General features: G+C 43.7%; 1 protein-coding gene across 2 annotated transcripts in view; it reads left to right on the top strand.

Moving 5' to 3' along the window:
- The first annotated feature begins 6,004 nt into the window (after nt 1-6,004).
- Tarm1 (T cell-interacting, activating receptor on myeloid cells 1) overlaps nt 6,005-14,538 on the top strand; it is an 18,252-nt gene continuing 9,718 nt past the window's right edge. The window contains exons 1-5 of one of the 2 annotated variants that reach the window (XM_021168187.2): nt 6,005-6,197; nt 10,408-10,443; nt 10,882-11,172; nt 11,614-11,910; nt 12,574-12,642. In XM_021168187.2, the coding sequence (XP_021023846.1) occupies nt 6,164-6,197; nt 10,408-10,443; nt 10,882-11,172; nt 11,614-11,910; nt 12,574-12,642 (727 nt within the window). In that variant the 5' untranslated portion in view covers nt 6,005-6,163. The remainder of the gene's footprint in view (nt 6,198-10,407; nt 10,444-10,881; nt 11,173-11,613; nt 11,911-12,573; nt 12,643-14,538) is intronic. The other variant, XM_021168188.1, reaches the window with a different exon arrangement.

Genomic DNA, 14,538 nt, shown 5'->3' with positions numbered 1-14,538 from the left:
CTCTCCCTCTCCCTCTCCCCCCCTCCATCCCTCCATCCTGTTTTCTGAGGCAGGGTCTCTCACTGAATCTGGAACTACTGATTTATCTAGACTGGCTGGACAAGAAGCCACAGACATCCTCCTGTCTCCCTCTGCCTAACAGAGGGTTACCAGGATAGTTGGAACATCTGACTGCTTATGTGGATATACTGGGTATAAGAACTCAGGCCCTCTCTACAGTCAAACATTATGTGGAGAGTGAGCTCTTCAAGGCCTCCATTGGGCCCCTCCCTTTGAAGCTCTGGGAACCCAGTGGAAGAGGTGGAAGGACCGTGGGAGCCAAAGTGGTTGAGGACACCAGGAGAACACAAGATCTGTGGGATCAACTAAGCAGCATTCATAGGGGCTCACAGAGACTGAAGCAGCAGTCTTGAAGTCTACATGAGTCTGTGCTAGGTCCTCTGTGTATGTGTTATGGTTATTGGCTTGATATTTTGGGCAGACTCCTGGCAGTGGGAGTGGAGGTGTCTCTGTCTCTTTTGCCGGCTCCTAGGATCCTTTTCCTCCTATTGGGTTTTCCAGCCTTAATTGGAGGGCCTGTGTCTACTTTTATCGTATCTTGTGCCAGGTCAGTTGACATCCCTGGGAGGCCAGCTCTTTTCTGGGGGAAGAAGGGAAGGCTGGTGTGGATCTGGGGGAAAGGAGAGTCTGAAGAGAACTGGGAGGAAGGAGAAATTGTGGTCAAAATGTATTCTATTTAAAAAAAAAAACAATGAAGTAATAATAATAAAACAAAGAACTTAGGCCCTTGTGCTTATATAGCACGCTCTGCCATCTCCCAGGCCCATTTTAGTTATTTTATTTACCTTTTTTGCTTTGAGATATAAAAATATAAAGATTGTCTTCTTTTTTAAAAGATTTATTTATTTTTATGTATATGAAATACACACAGATGCTTGTGAGCCTTCATGTGGTTGTTGGGAATTGTATTTAGGACCTCTGCTCGCTCCATCCCTGCTTGCTAGGGCCCAAAGATTTATTTACTATTATAAATAAGTACACTGTAGCTGTCTTCAGACACAAGAGGGCGTCATATCTCATATAGGTGTATGTGAGCCACCATGTGGTTGCTGGGATTTGAACTCAGGATCTTTGGAAGAGCAGTCAGTGCTCTTACCCGCCGAGCCATCTCGCCAGTCCTGATGGTTTTCTTTATGATGTCTTTTTTTTTTTTTAAAGATTTATTTATTTATTACATGTAAGTACACTGTAGCTGTCTTCAGACACTTCAGAAGAGGGCGCCAGATCTCGTTACGGATGGTTGTGAGCCACCATGTGGTTGCTGGGATTAGAACTCTGAACCTTCGGAAGAGCACTCGGGTGCTCTTACCCACTGAGCCATCTCTCCAGCCCCTATGATGTCTTTTTAATGCTAAGAAGTTTGAACTGCAGTAAATACCAACAATCAAAGATGCATTTTCTTTAAAGGCTAACACTTTTGGGGGCTGGTGACGTGGCCAATCAAGTAAAGGCACTTACCACCAAGTCCAGTGATTGGAGTTTGATGCCTGGAAAGAGATAATTGACTCTTACAAGTTGTTCTTTCCCCTCCGCACACCTTGTCCGTGTGTGCATGATCAAGTACTAATTAAAATATGTAAAATAAGAATGCAAACCAACTTCTGTATCCTATCAGTTGAAACTACTGCCTTAAACAGGAGGGCTGTCAGTCTCACCTAGCAGAAAACCACATGTAGGGCTGGGGAGACGGTTCGCTTGGTAGAGTACTTGCTACTCTTTTAGAGAACCCAGGTTCAGCTTCCAGTTACCACATGCTGGCTCAGAACCACCCATAACTCCAGTTCCAGGAGATCTAACAGTCCCTATGGACATCCACAGGTACCAGACATACACATGATATACAGACATACATGTAGGCTAACACTTCCTATCCATGCCAGAAATTGTAAGTGACTTCATCTTGTGCAGGTAGCCACAGTTGCTGTGAGTAGATATGCATGGGTAACAAACAGGTCATGCCTCTCCCAGAAGTCAGCATTGGACAGCCTTCCTTCCATTACATCCTCTTTACTCACTCCTCCTTGATTTGCCTGTGCCCCATCTTTTTTGTGTGTTTAGTTAATTAGTTAATTAATTTTATGTATATTAGTGCTCTATCTCCATGTATCCCTCCATGCCAGAAGAGGGCATTAGATCCAAGTATGAATGGTTGTGAGCCACCATGTGGTTGCTGGGATTTGAACTCAGAACCTCTGGAAGAGCAGCCAGTGCTCCTAACTACTAGGCCAGCCCCTGTGGGAGTCCCATCTTGATCTCCAACTCTGGTGTCATCATGCTTCTGGAATACTCACAGTCAAATACTCTTCTCTGGACTTGACACTGCTATTCACTCACCTTGAAGAGGAAGAACCCCAGGGCTCAAGAACTGAAGAAGCCTGTAGAGTGACTTATGCTCAGATGGACGTCTGAGCTGTGAGTGAGATCCCTTACAGTCAGACCAGGCAGTCTCATGATGCTTGTGTGTGCTCAGTTCTGCAGAAGTACAGGGATTGCTAAAGACTGAGGGAAGGCATCAAATGAGGAAGCAGGGGTGGACCCGAGACCACATTGGGGTTCCCTTCCTTGAAATTTCCAATGAAGACTTATTTCCTTGTAAAAAATTTATTTGTTTACTTACCTACTTTTCCAGAAAGACTCTAAGTTTTAATTCGGTGTGTTGTACAGGACTATCCTATGTACTACTATGTCCTACCACTATCTTTGTGAGGTCAAGAAAAAAATTGTCCCAGCTGTGTTTGGTGACTGTTGACTTTCTCCATAGAAGGAGAGGTGGGAGGGTCATGGCATTCTCACCTGAGTATCCACTACCTCAGACTAGCTTTATGCAATTCTGACTTAATTTACGTGCCTTTAGTTGGGGGCTAGAAGGATATAGGTTGAGAGCGATTATTGAGGTGGCACCATCTATGCAGCCATCAATCAGGGAGTCCTCACCATGCTGGGTGAAGATCTTACAGTGTGGCTGCTTTAAGGTCACTCATGCTCCTGCCCACAGCCCTTCATTCATTGCTCTGTGAGTAAGCTTAGCAAACTCACTGATTCCCCTAGAACAGTGATTCTCAACCTTCCTAATGCTGAGACCCTTTAATGCAGTCCCTCCTGTTGTGGTGACGGCAACCATAAACTTGTTTTCACTGCTACTTCCTAACTGCAATCTTGCTACTGTTATGAATCCTAATGTAAATATCTGATATACAGGATATCTGACAAGTGACCCTCAGAGGGGTCATGATCCACAGATTGAGAGCTGCTGCTCTAGCGTGAGCTTGGCTGGAACTGCACTTCAGTTTGTCACTGGGACCTCAAAAAGGGGGTAGATATTCTTTATATCGTTCCCAGAGAAGGAATTTTAGCAAGAATCTGTATGTGACTGTGTGTGGGTATGTATGCATGCACAAGTGTAAGTATGCAGATGCCAGAAGAGGGCAGCAGATCTCTTGGATCTGGAGTTATAGATTGTGAGCCACTCTGTGTAGGTGCTGAGAATTGAACACAGGTCCTCTCCAAAGAGCCTGAATGTTCTCTCTCTCTCTCTCTCTCTCTCTCTCTCTCTCTCTCAAGACCATTTATTTATTATGTACACAGTTGTTTTGCCTGCATAAATACCTGCATGCCAGAAGATCCCACCATAGTTGGTTGTGAGCTACCATGTGGTTGCTAGGAATTGAACTCAGGACCTCTGGAAGAACAGTCAGTTCTCTCAATCTCTGAGCCATCCCTCCAGCCTCTGAATGTTCTTTATGGCTGATGAATCCCTACAACTTTAACCCTGAGCACCTAATCCTTCAGTCTCCGTCTCCCAAGTTCTGGGATTACTACCATGCTTACTTTATGCAGTGTTGTGAGTCAAACCAAGGAACGGCAGTTTCTAAACAAGCACTCTCAAGTACTGACCTACATTCACATCCTAGTTTTTGTTTATTGAGTGGTATATTTACAAAGTAAACTGTACAAATCCTAGGACGCATGTTAGAGACATTATAGCTCTCTAGCTATGTGTGTCAGTTGGCTTTTTGTTCTGTAATAAGTACTCAGGATAAATCAACTTGTCAAAAGAAAAGTTTCGTTTCGCTCATGGCTTCTGAGGTTTCAGTTTTATTGCTTGGTACAACTGTTTGGGGCCTCTGTTGAGACAGCTTATCATGGCAAAACTAGATGGTGAAGGAAAGTCAGGTTTTTTTGTGAAGAGAGAAAACAGAGAAAAAGCTTAGGATATTGCTATCTCCTTCAAGGGCACACTTCTAGAGATTCAAGATCTTTCATAAGGCCCCACCCATCTTTTGAAGTTTCCTGATCTCTTAAGCTGAAAATAGCCATTCCAAATCTAAACTATGACATTGTCTGTCTGCCTATATGTCTGTCTGTTCTACCTACATCTATCATCTACCTATATCTCTATCTATCTATCATCTATATCTATCTACCTATCTTCTTTTCTATCTGTCTACCATTCATCTATATCTATCATCTGCCATGCCTATAATTTATCAGAGCTTTTTCTCCCACCTTGGTATACACATTGTGTAGATAAAAAACTAGACTATTTTAGTGCTCTTAAAAGTTTTCTTGGCCCTCCTCTCTATAGTCAATTTCTGCTTCTTCTTAGATAATCCATTCTGAATTTTTCTGTGACTGGGTTTTGCCTGCAGTTGACCAGGATAGCTAGAGTTGGACCACATGCATTCTTTGTGTCCAAGTTCTTTCACACTCCATGTTACTTCTGAGATTTCATGGTCTTACATGTATTTTATTTATTTATTTTTGCAGAAGCTTGAGATCATTCACTTTTATGATTATATTATAATTTATTTATCATTCTCATTGGGCTCCTTCCACCCTGATCTTTTATGGATGATGATAATTTTATCATTTTATCAATTTGATCTTCTATGGATAATCATGATAATTCCTTTTTGGGGTTGTTTTTGGTGATGGCACTGGGGTTTAAACTTAGTGACTCATGCATCCCAGATAAGCACTATACTCCTGAGCCAGGGGCCTAGTCTTGACCTGAGCATCTTCATGTGTTCAGCAGCTTCCTTGACTGAAAACTTCTGTCCCCAGTACCTAGATTGAAGCATAATGATAAGAAGTTCAAGACCATCCTCATCAGTGGGAAATTTGAGATCACCCTGGACTACATATTGAGACCTAGTTTCAAACCAAACCAAACAAACACTAAACTAAACTCTCATACTAAAACAAATATTAAAGGCAAATGTCATCATGACTAATGTTCACTCATGTAGCTTGAAATGCATTTGGGAACCTTTGACTGTGGCTTTTGTTGGTAGAGAGCTTGTCTAGCAAACACAAAGCCCAGGGTTCAATTCCCAGCACTGCCTAAACCATATGTGGTGACACATGCCCATAATCCCATCAGGATGTGGAAGCAAGAAGACCAGAAGTTCAAGGTCATCCTCAGGGCTGGAGAGATAGCTCAGTGGGTAAGAACACTGACTGCTCTTCCGAAGGTCCTGAGTTCAAATCCTAGCAACCACATGGTGGCTCACAACCACCTGTAATGAGATCTGACACCCTCTTCTATATGTCTGAGGACAGCTACAGTGTACTTACATATAATAAATGAATAAATAAATAGTCATCTTCAGTTTTATGGTGATTTTGAGGCTGCCCTGGGCTACATGAGATCCAGCAAAATAAAATGAAAGTAAAAGAGAGAAACTGTCTGGGCTCTGCCACTTTTCCTCAGTAAGGAGAGGTAGATCATCTCTAGTAGGAAAGGAGTATTGGCGCCAATGTCTAGTGACTATGATATATGACTCTCAATTTACACAAATCTCAGCTCAGTATAAACCCAGTAAACCCAGTGTTAAGCCCTTTGAAAATTACTTGTGTAAGGCCTGAAATTTGAAACGGAAGAGGACCAAGTGAGGCAAGTCTCTGAAGGGGTTTATAGGAACATGTTGCAACAGATAGCATCAGCACATTTCCTGAGAGTGAACGTGTGAGGAAGGAACTGAGCAGCCATCTCAAAACCAATCCTGCCTACTCTCTGAGCTTGGAGATGCTGATGCCCTGGCCACTTTCTTCTGCTGATAGTAGACCTGCTGAAGACCTTTGGACCAGCCGCTGAGCCACCATGATCTTTAGGCTCCTTTCCCTTCTCTGCCTCCGTAAGTTGTTCAGGGTGGGACATTCAGTTTCCAGGAAATCATAAAGCTGGTGAGATACTTGGGTGGGGATTGAAGCCAGAATTTACACCAGATAGTGTGCTGAGTGCATAGGACAAACCAGAAATTTCAGCGAGTTCACTGTACATGTTAGGGCAAAACCAATGCTCAACATGTAGTAGGCAGAGATGGGGAAAAGTAAGGGCTGGGGCTGTAGCTTTGTTGGTAGTGCTTACCAAGTGTACGTGAAGCCCTGGTTCCATTCCCAGTACTATAAATCAAGAATAGTGACATGAAATCTGTAACTCCAGTACATGGTAGATGGAGAGAGGCAAATAAAATTTGAAGATCGTCTTTAGCTAAGTAGGGAGTTTAAGGAATGCCTGGACTACATAAACATCCCCCCTCCCTTCAACACACGCACAGACAGACACAAAGCAGATAGAGCATAGATATAATGTAAAGGAATCAAAACTAGGAATTCTATGTGCTGTTGCTAGCCAAGGTTGAGTCAGCAGCCCGCTATTTCTTTTCTACGAAGCCAACTTGTTATGATTGAGATGGGACCGAGACCAACCTCAGAAAGACCTTCTTGTTTACTTATTTTTAAAATTTGTTGAGACAAGATCTTGCCGGGCGTGGTGGCGCACGCCTTTAATCCCAGCACTCGGGAGGCAGAGGCAGGTGGATTTCTGAGTTCGAGGCCAGCCTGGTCTACAGAGTGAGTTNAAAAAAAAAAAAAGAGACAAGATCTTACCATGCAGCCTTGGTTGACCTCACTATGTAGACCAAGCTGGTCTTGAACTTACAGAGATCATCCTGCCAAATGCTGAGATTACAGGTTTGTGCCACCATGTCTAGCTCTTTTTAATAAATAATAACAACAACAACAACACTACAATAGATGACAAATGTTATTAAATAACTTTCCTTAGGCAGGGGTAATCCCAGCTCTAGAGAGGAGGAGTCAGGAGGATCAGAAGTTCAAAGTCATCTGGTTACGTCGTGAATTTGAGCCCAGCTGGGTTATATGAGGCCGTATATAAAATAATGAAATAAAGCATGCACAGTAGAACGTCTTTAATCCTAGTTCTGAGGAGGCAGAGACAGGCGGATCTCTGTGAGTTTGAGGCCAGCCTGGTCTACATAGCAAGTTCCAGGCCAGCCAGAGCTACATAGTGAGACCATCCTGACCCACTCCCTATTTAAAAACAAATGAACAACCCTAAAAGCCTTCTGAAGAAGATTAAGTTTGCTTTTATAGGTTAGAAATCTGATCTGAATTTGCAAACCAAAGTGATTTCCAGCATATTTCAGAGATTTGTTTGTTTGCTTTTGTTTTGTGTTTTGCTTTTTCGAGACAGGGTTTCTCTGTATAGCCCTGGCTGTCCTGGAACTCACTTTGTAGACCAGGCTGGATTCGAACTCAGAAATCCACCTGCCTCTGCCTCCCGAGTGCTGGGATTAAAGGTGTGGGCCAGCACGCCCGGCTCAATATTTCAGAGATTTTGAGGAAACCGAATTTCAACCCACGTGTGTCTAACCCAAACAGTATTACTGGTTCCATGTTGCCCAGAGTTCTATGAACAAGGCTGAGTTTACAGGGTTCCTTGTTGTGGGACCATCTTGGAAATGTTTGATGGGACTTGGAGTTTGTCTTGATTTTGTTGTTGTTAACCTTACAATTGTTGGATTATGTGGGAAGAGGAGCCTCATTTGAGAAAATGCCTCCATCAGATTGCTTGTTGGTAAGTCTGTGGGGGCATTTTCTTTTCTTTTTTTATGGTACGCTTCACAAATTTGCATGTCATTTCACAGACTACACTAATCTCTGGATCATTTCAACTTTAGTAAGTTCTTGATTAATGACTGATGTGGGATGGCTCAGACCACTGTGGGTGGTGCCATCCCTGGGCAGGTGATCCTGTAAGAAAGCAGACTGAGCAAACCATGGGAAGCAAGCCAGGAGTCAGCACTTCTCCATAGTCTCTGCATCAGCTCCTGTCTCCAGGTTCCTTCCCTGACCTCTCTCAGTGAAGCAGAAACCCTTTCCTCCCCAAGTTGCTTTTGGGCAGGGTGTTTTAATGCAGCAATAAAAACTGCAGTTAAAGTTAGAGAGTGGTGACACATGGCTTTCATCCCAGCACTCAGGAGACGGAGGCAGACGAACCTCTCAGTTCAAGTCCAGCCTGCGGTCTACAGAGTGAGTTTCATGACAGCTAGGGCTACACAGGGAAATCCTCTCTCTCTCTCTCTCTCTCTCTCTCTCTCTCTCTCTCTCTCTCTCTCTCTCTCTCTCTCTCTCTCTCTCTCTCTCTCTCTAATTTTTTGAGACAGAGTTTCTTTGTATAGGCCTGGCTGTCCTGGAACTTGCTCTGTAGACCAGGCTAGAGAGATCTGCCTACCTTCCTCTGCCTCCAGGGTGCTGGGCTTAAAAGCATGTGTCACCACCTATCGGTATTTTAATTTTTTTTTTTTTTCTTTTTGACAGAAGCTTCCCCAGGGTGGAAAGTTAGGTACTGGGACAGTCTACAGCCCCCAGACATCTTGGGCCAGGGTTTCTGGATGCTTGGTTAAATGAACTTGAAGAGTGTATGAAGGGTTTTCTTTTATAGTTTAGTGTTTTCTTTCTTTCTTTCTTTTTTTTTAAAGATTTATTTATTTATTATATGTAAGTACACTGTAGCTGTCTTCAGACACTCCAGAAGAAGGCGCCAGATCTCGTTACGGATGGTTGTGAGCCACCATGTGGTTGCTGGGAATCGAACTCTGGACCTTCGGAAGAGCAGTCGGGTGCTCTTACCCACTGAGCCATCTCACCAGCCCATAGTGTTTTCTTTCTGATAAGATCACACATGAACACTGCATCTGTATCATTCCTCCCTCCATCTCCTTCCAACTCCTTACACGTCTGACTTCCCAATTCATGATCTCTTCTTTAATCATTGTTGTTTATATGCTACATGCATGTATGTATGTATGTATGTGTATGAGCACATATATACACACATATATATGTATATACATATATACACATATACAGACATACACATACACACACACACACACACATATATATATATACATGAGTATATACAACCTACTGAGTAGCTATACTCATATGGATATGTGTCTAGGAGTAACCACTTGGCATTGGACAACCGGTGTGGGAGTTCATCCCAGGAAGAGACTGATTCTCCTCTCAGCAACTATTCACATCTTTAAGTAGCTCCTCATCTAGGGTGACACCATGTGGAGACATGAGGAGTTTTATTATAGACTTATTTTTATTATATTTATTTATTTGTATACATTGTCAATAAATTGTGTGTTTTTGTGCGTGTGTTCACATGGGTGCAGGTGTATATGCAGACTCTCATGGATGTGTGGAAGGCAGGAGATCAACCTCAGGTGTCACTCCTCAGGGGCAACTCATGTTGCTTATTGAGACAAGGTCTCTTTTTGCTCTGAGGCTCACCCATGATCTAGACTGGCTGGCCCCTGAGCCCAAGAGATCTTCCTGTCTCTACTTCTCGGGCAACTGGGACTCCAAGCATTTGTCACCACAGTAATGTAGCTCACATAGGTGTTAGGGATCAAACTTGCATATACTGAGAGATTTGCTGACTGAAAGGCCTCCCCAGGTTCTCTCCACAGAGCCTTTTTAGTCTGTTTGTTTTGAGACAGGGTCTCTGTTCTCAGTTCAGGCTGTTCTTGAACTCACTATGTAGACCAGGCTGGCCTCAAACTCACAAATGTCCTCTTGCCTGAGTACTGGGATTAAAGGTATGCAAAGCCACCCCCATCTTCCCCCAAGGGATCTCGATACCGTGAGGAGTAGGTTAACTTCTTTTCTCTCCAGTGTTCTTCGAGGCTTGTGTCCCTTCCCTGAGGAGAAGTAATGACCCAGACAATGTGACCCATGCAGACATGGTGACTTATGAAGCTTGGGGATAGGGATGAACAGTGGAAAGGTTTGTGGGAGTTTATAGGACGAAGATGGGACCCTTGGAGTAAGATCAACAAGAGGATAACAGTCAATCCCAGAAACAAGCCGAAGCTACAGCCCAAAGTAGGGAGCATGCAGCTCCTGAGAGGATATCCTGAAGTGATAACAGGAGAGTGTTCCTGCCTGCCTCTCAGGACCAGGGATGGTGACTAGGTAACTTCAGGCAGGGGCCTGTGCCTCATGAGTGATTTCTCCCTCCCCCAGGGCTGTGTGTTGGGCAAACAGACATTCCTGAAAGTGGTAAGTTGTTCTTCAGACTCCTCCGTCCTTCCCCCAAATACCCTGTCTTCCCTCCCCCTTTTCTATCTTCTGTGTGTACGTCCATGTGCATATTGTGAGGATGCATGTAGAAGCCAGAAGTCAACAACGCTGGTGTTGTTTCTCAGGTGTCCTCCATTCTTTATTTTATTTTATTTTGGGGTCGTGCTGCTGTAATTTTTTTTTTTTTTGAGACAAAGTCTTTCATTGGATCCAATGCCTGCCAATTAACCTAGACTAGCTGACCTGTTCAGAGATCCATCTGTCTCCACTTCCTTAGCAATGGGATTATAAGCATGCATTGCCAGACCTTTTTTTTTTTTTAATTTCCAGGAGTCCAACTCAGGTGTTTGCGACCACATTACAAGCATGTTACTAATTGAACTATCTCAGATAAAGCTCCAGTCTGTTTCCTTCCAGGGCCTCCTCCCAAGCCCAGCCTCCGTGCCTGGCCCAGCACAGTGCTTCCCACCAGGAGCCACGTGACAATGCAATGTAAGAGCCCCACCCCGAGTAAATACTTCATTCTCAAAAGGGAAGGTTTCGCTTTGAATTCTGTGAAGCCATATAATTTGACAGAGGAGACGGCTGATTTTCATATCACCGACCTACGACAGAATGATGGCGGACACTATACCTGTGAATACTATAGCAAATGGCCCCATGACACACTGTCACGCCCCAGCAATGCCCTTTTCTTGTTGGTCACAGGTGAGGATGGTCTACCTCAAAGAGATGGACAGAGGTTGGGGGAGGGACTAGAAAAAAGGAGGAAGTGAAAGGGTGGGATCTCCAGCGCCAGGGTTAGAGGAGCAAGTATGTGGCTCCCCCAGGGCTTGTGGGAAGTTTAATATCTCTGTCCTAGAGTCACAATAGACAGAGGGGCAAGGTTCCTGAGATCACCACCACATGAACAAGAATGAAAAAATAGCCGGGCAGTGGTGGCAAATCCACCAGCACTTGGGAGGCAGAAGCAGGCGGATTTCTGAGTTCGAGGCCAGTCTGGTCTACAGAGTGAGTTCCAGGACAGCCAGGGCTACACAGAGAAACCCTGTCTCGAAAAAACAAACAAACAAAACAAAAACAAACCAAGAACCAGCACTCAGGACCCACAGCTTCTTCCCTTGAGCTCAGAGCCTCTTTCTCTTCCAGGATACTTACCTCAGCCCTCCTTTCAAGCCCACCACCGGGGTACAGTGACTGCAGGAAGCAAGGTGACTTTGCAGTGCCAGAAAGCAGGCAGTGTCCTCGGACCCGTGAAGTTTGTGTTACTGAAGGTGGGACGCTCAACTCCTGTGCAGACGAGGAGCTCAACAGGAATGGTATCAGACTTCTCTCTTGAGAATGTGACAGTCAGAGACTCGGGGGAGTACAGCTGTGTTTACTATCAGGCAAAGGCTCCCTATCGGGCCTCAGGGCCCAGCAAGCTGCTTGAGATCTCTGTGATAGGTAAGGTTATGTGTAATCTTGTGACCACCTGTGTGTGTGTTGGCTGAGGGAGTTGTCCAGTGCTGGGGTTGTCATAGTTAGCAGACATGTTTTATTTAGCTAAGCAATATTTATAGTTTTATTGATTTTTTTTTTTACAAAAAGATTTGTTTTATTTATGAGTACACTGTAGCTGTCTTCAGACAAACCAGAAGAGGGCACCCGATCTCATCACAGCCACCGTGTTGTTACTGGGATTTGAACTCAGAACCTCTGGAAGAGCAGTCAGTGCTCGTAACAGCTGAGCCATCTTTCTAGCCCTTGTTATTATTATTGTGAGACAAAGTCTCACTATGTAGTCTTGGCCTAGACCAGGCTAGCCTCAAATTCACAGAGACCTGCCTGCCTTTGCCTCAGAATGCTAGGTTTGAAGGCATATACTGCTACTCTGGCTTATGATTTTAATTAAACTTTCAGGTTAATATAAAGTTAATCACAATGGGACTTAGAATCAGCAAGAAAACCAACCTCTGGGCTTGTCAATGGGGGATTATCTAAATTAGGTTATGAGATGGGAAGGCTTGCCATCCAAGGGCTGGGATCCCAGACTAGATAAAAAGGCTAAAGTGAACCGTGAGCCCCCGGTATTTACCTTGCTCTCTCCTTCCCGACTGTGGATGCAAGACGACCATCTGCCTCAAGATCTTGCTGCCTCCTCGACTTTCCCACCGCAACTGACAGCAACCTCACTCCGTGAGTCAAAACAAACCCTTTCTTTGGTTGCTTTAGTGAGGCAATAACCACTAATACAGCTAGCACACTGAGTTTAATCAGTGTGACTCTACAAGGACTAAAGACATTTATTCTCCTTTCTGCCCACACTGCTCTAGTCACCCCCACTGCCCCCAACTGCTTCCTCCTGTCTCCCTGTTAGTCATTGTCTCATTATATACTTTTATCCTCCCCTAATTCTCATACCCACTTCTCATGATCCTCAATATAGTTTAGCGACTCTCATATAAACTATACACACACACACAGGCACACATACATATAATTTTAAATCTAGGCTAGGCTGTTGCTATGATTATAAAATAATTTGAGATTGGGTATCATTGAAAGAAAATATGATATTTATCTTTCTGAAACTAGCTTATTTTATTTAACACAGTGACCTCCAGCAGATACCATGATTTTGATTTTCTTCATGGCTGCATGAAATTCTGTCATATACACACACATCACATTTGATGGATATCAAGGCTGGTCTAGTTTCCTGGCCATTGTGACTAAGGGAGCAATAGGTACAGAGGAGCATGAGCAGGCATCCCTTTGGTACAATGACCTGAGAGCCCTCCAGGTATACACCAAGGAGTGACACAGCTGGTTGTATAGTGTTCCTATTATCAATTTTTTGGGAAACCTCCACTTTGATTTCTATGCTGACTGTACAAGTTTACACTCCCACCAGCGGTGTTAGGATTCCCCTCTCCCTGCATCATCACCAGCATTGGTTGGTACATTTTCAGCCATTATGATTGTGGTAAGATAGAATCTCATAGCTGTTGTTTTTTCTTTTTTACAAATTTTAATTTTTTATATTTAAGTTTTATTTATGTATTTTAGGTATGTGGGTGCTCTATTTGAATGTATGCCTCATGACAGAAGAGGCATCAGATAGAAGAGAGCATCAGATCCCATTACAGATGGTTGTGAGCCACCATATGACTGGGATTTGAACTCAGGACCTCTGGAAGAGCAGCCAGTGCTCTCAACCTCAAATCCATCTCTCCAGCCCAGTTTTTGGTTTACAAGACAGGGTTTCTTTGTGTAAACAGTCCTGGCTGTTCTGGAACTCACTTTGTAGACCACGCTGACTTCCAATTCACAGAGATCTACCTGCCTCTGCCTGCCGAGTGCTGGTATTAAAAGCATGCACCACCATGCCAGCCTCATAGCAGTTTTTTTAAAAAAAGATTTATTTATTATTATACATAAATTCACTGTAGCTGACTTCAGACACACCAGAAAAGGGTATCAGATCTCATTATAGGTGGTTGTGAGCCACCATGTGGTTGCTGGGATTTGAACTCAGGACCTTTGGAAGAGCAGTCAGTGCCCCTACCCGATGAGCCATCTCACCAGCCCTCTCATAGAAGTTTTTCTCTGAGCACCTTTTCTTCTATTTAACAGCTTTTTGTGTTTCTGGCTCTGAGAACTGCCTATTCAGTTTATTAGCTAGTATATTGTTTGGATGATTTTTGTTGCTTAATTTTTCAGAGTCCATCTTATATCCTATATGTTAATCCTCTACTTGTTGTGTAATTGCACAGGATCATTCTCATTCTCCATGATGTCTCTTCACACTGGAGAGCGTGTCCTTTGTCATAGAGAAGGCGCCTTTTAGTTTTATGTGATCCTGCTTGTTAGTTCTTTGGATCATTTAATGCGTCATCAAAGAGTTTTTCAGGGAGTCCTTGCCTACGTCTGCTATGCTGAAGTGTTTTCTGTTGAGCAGTGTCAAAGCATCTGGTCTAAGGGCTTTGGTGTATTTAGAATTGATTTTTGCGCTGGGTGAGAGAGGTGGATCTACTTTCATTTTCAACAAGCCGATTTCAGTGTTCCCAGCATGACCTTTTTTTTTTTTTT

Source organism: Mus caroli, chromosome 7 (assembly GCF_900094665.2).
Source record: "Mus caroli chromosome 7, CAROLI_EIJ_v1.1, whole genome shotgun sequence".
Taxonomy (NCBI): Eukaryota; Metazoa; Chordata; class Mammalia; order Rodentia; family Muridae; genus Mus; species Mus caroli.
Note: the sequence above shows the minus strand (reverse complement) of the source record. Positions and strands in the feature narration are given on the sequence as shown.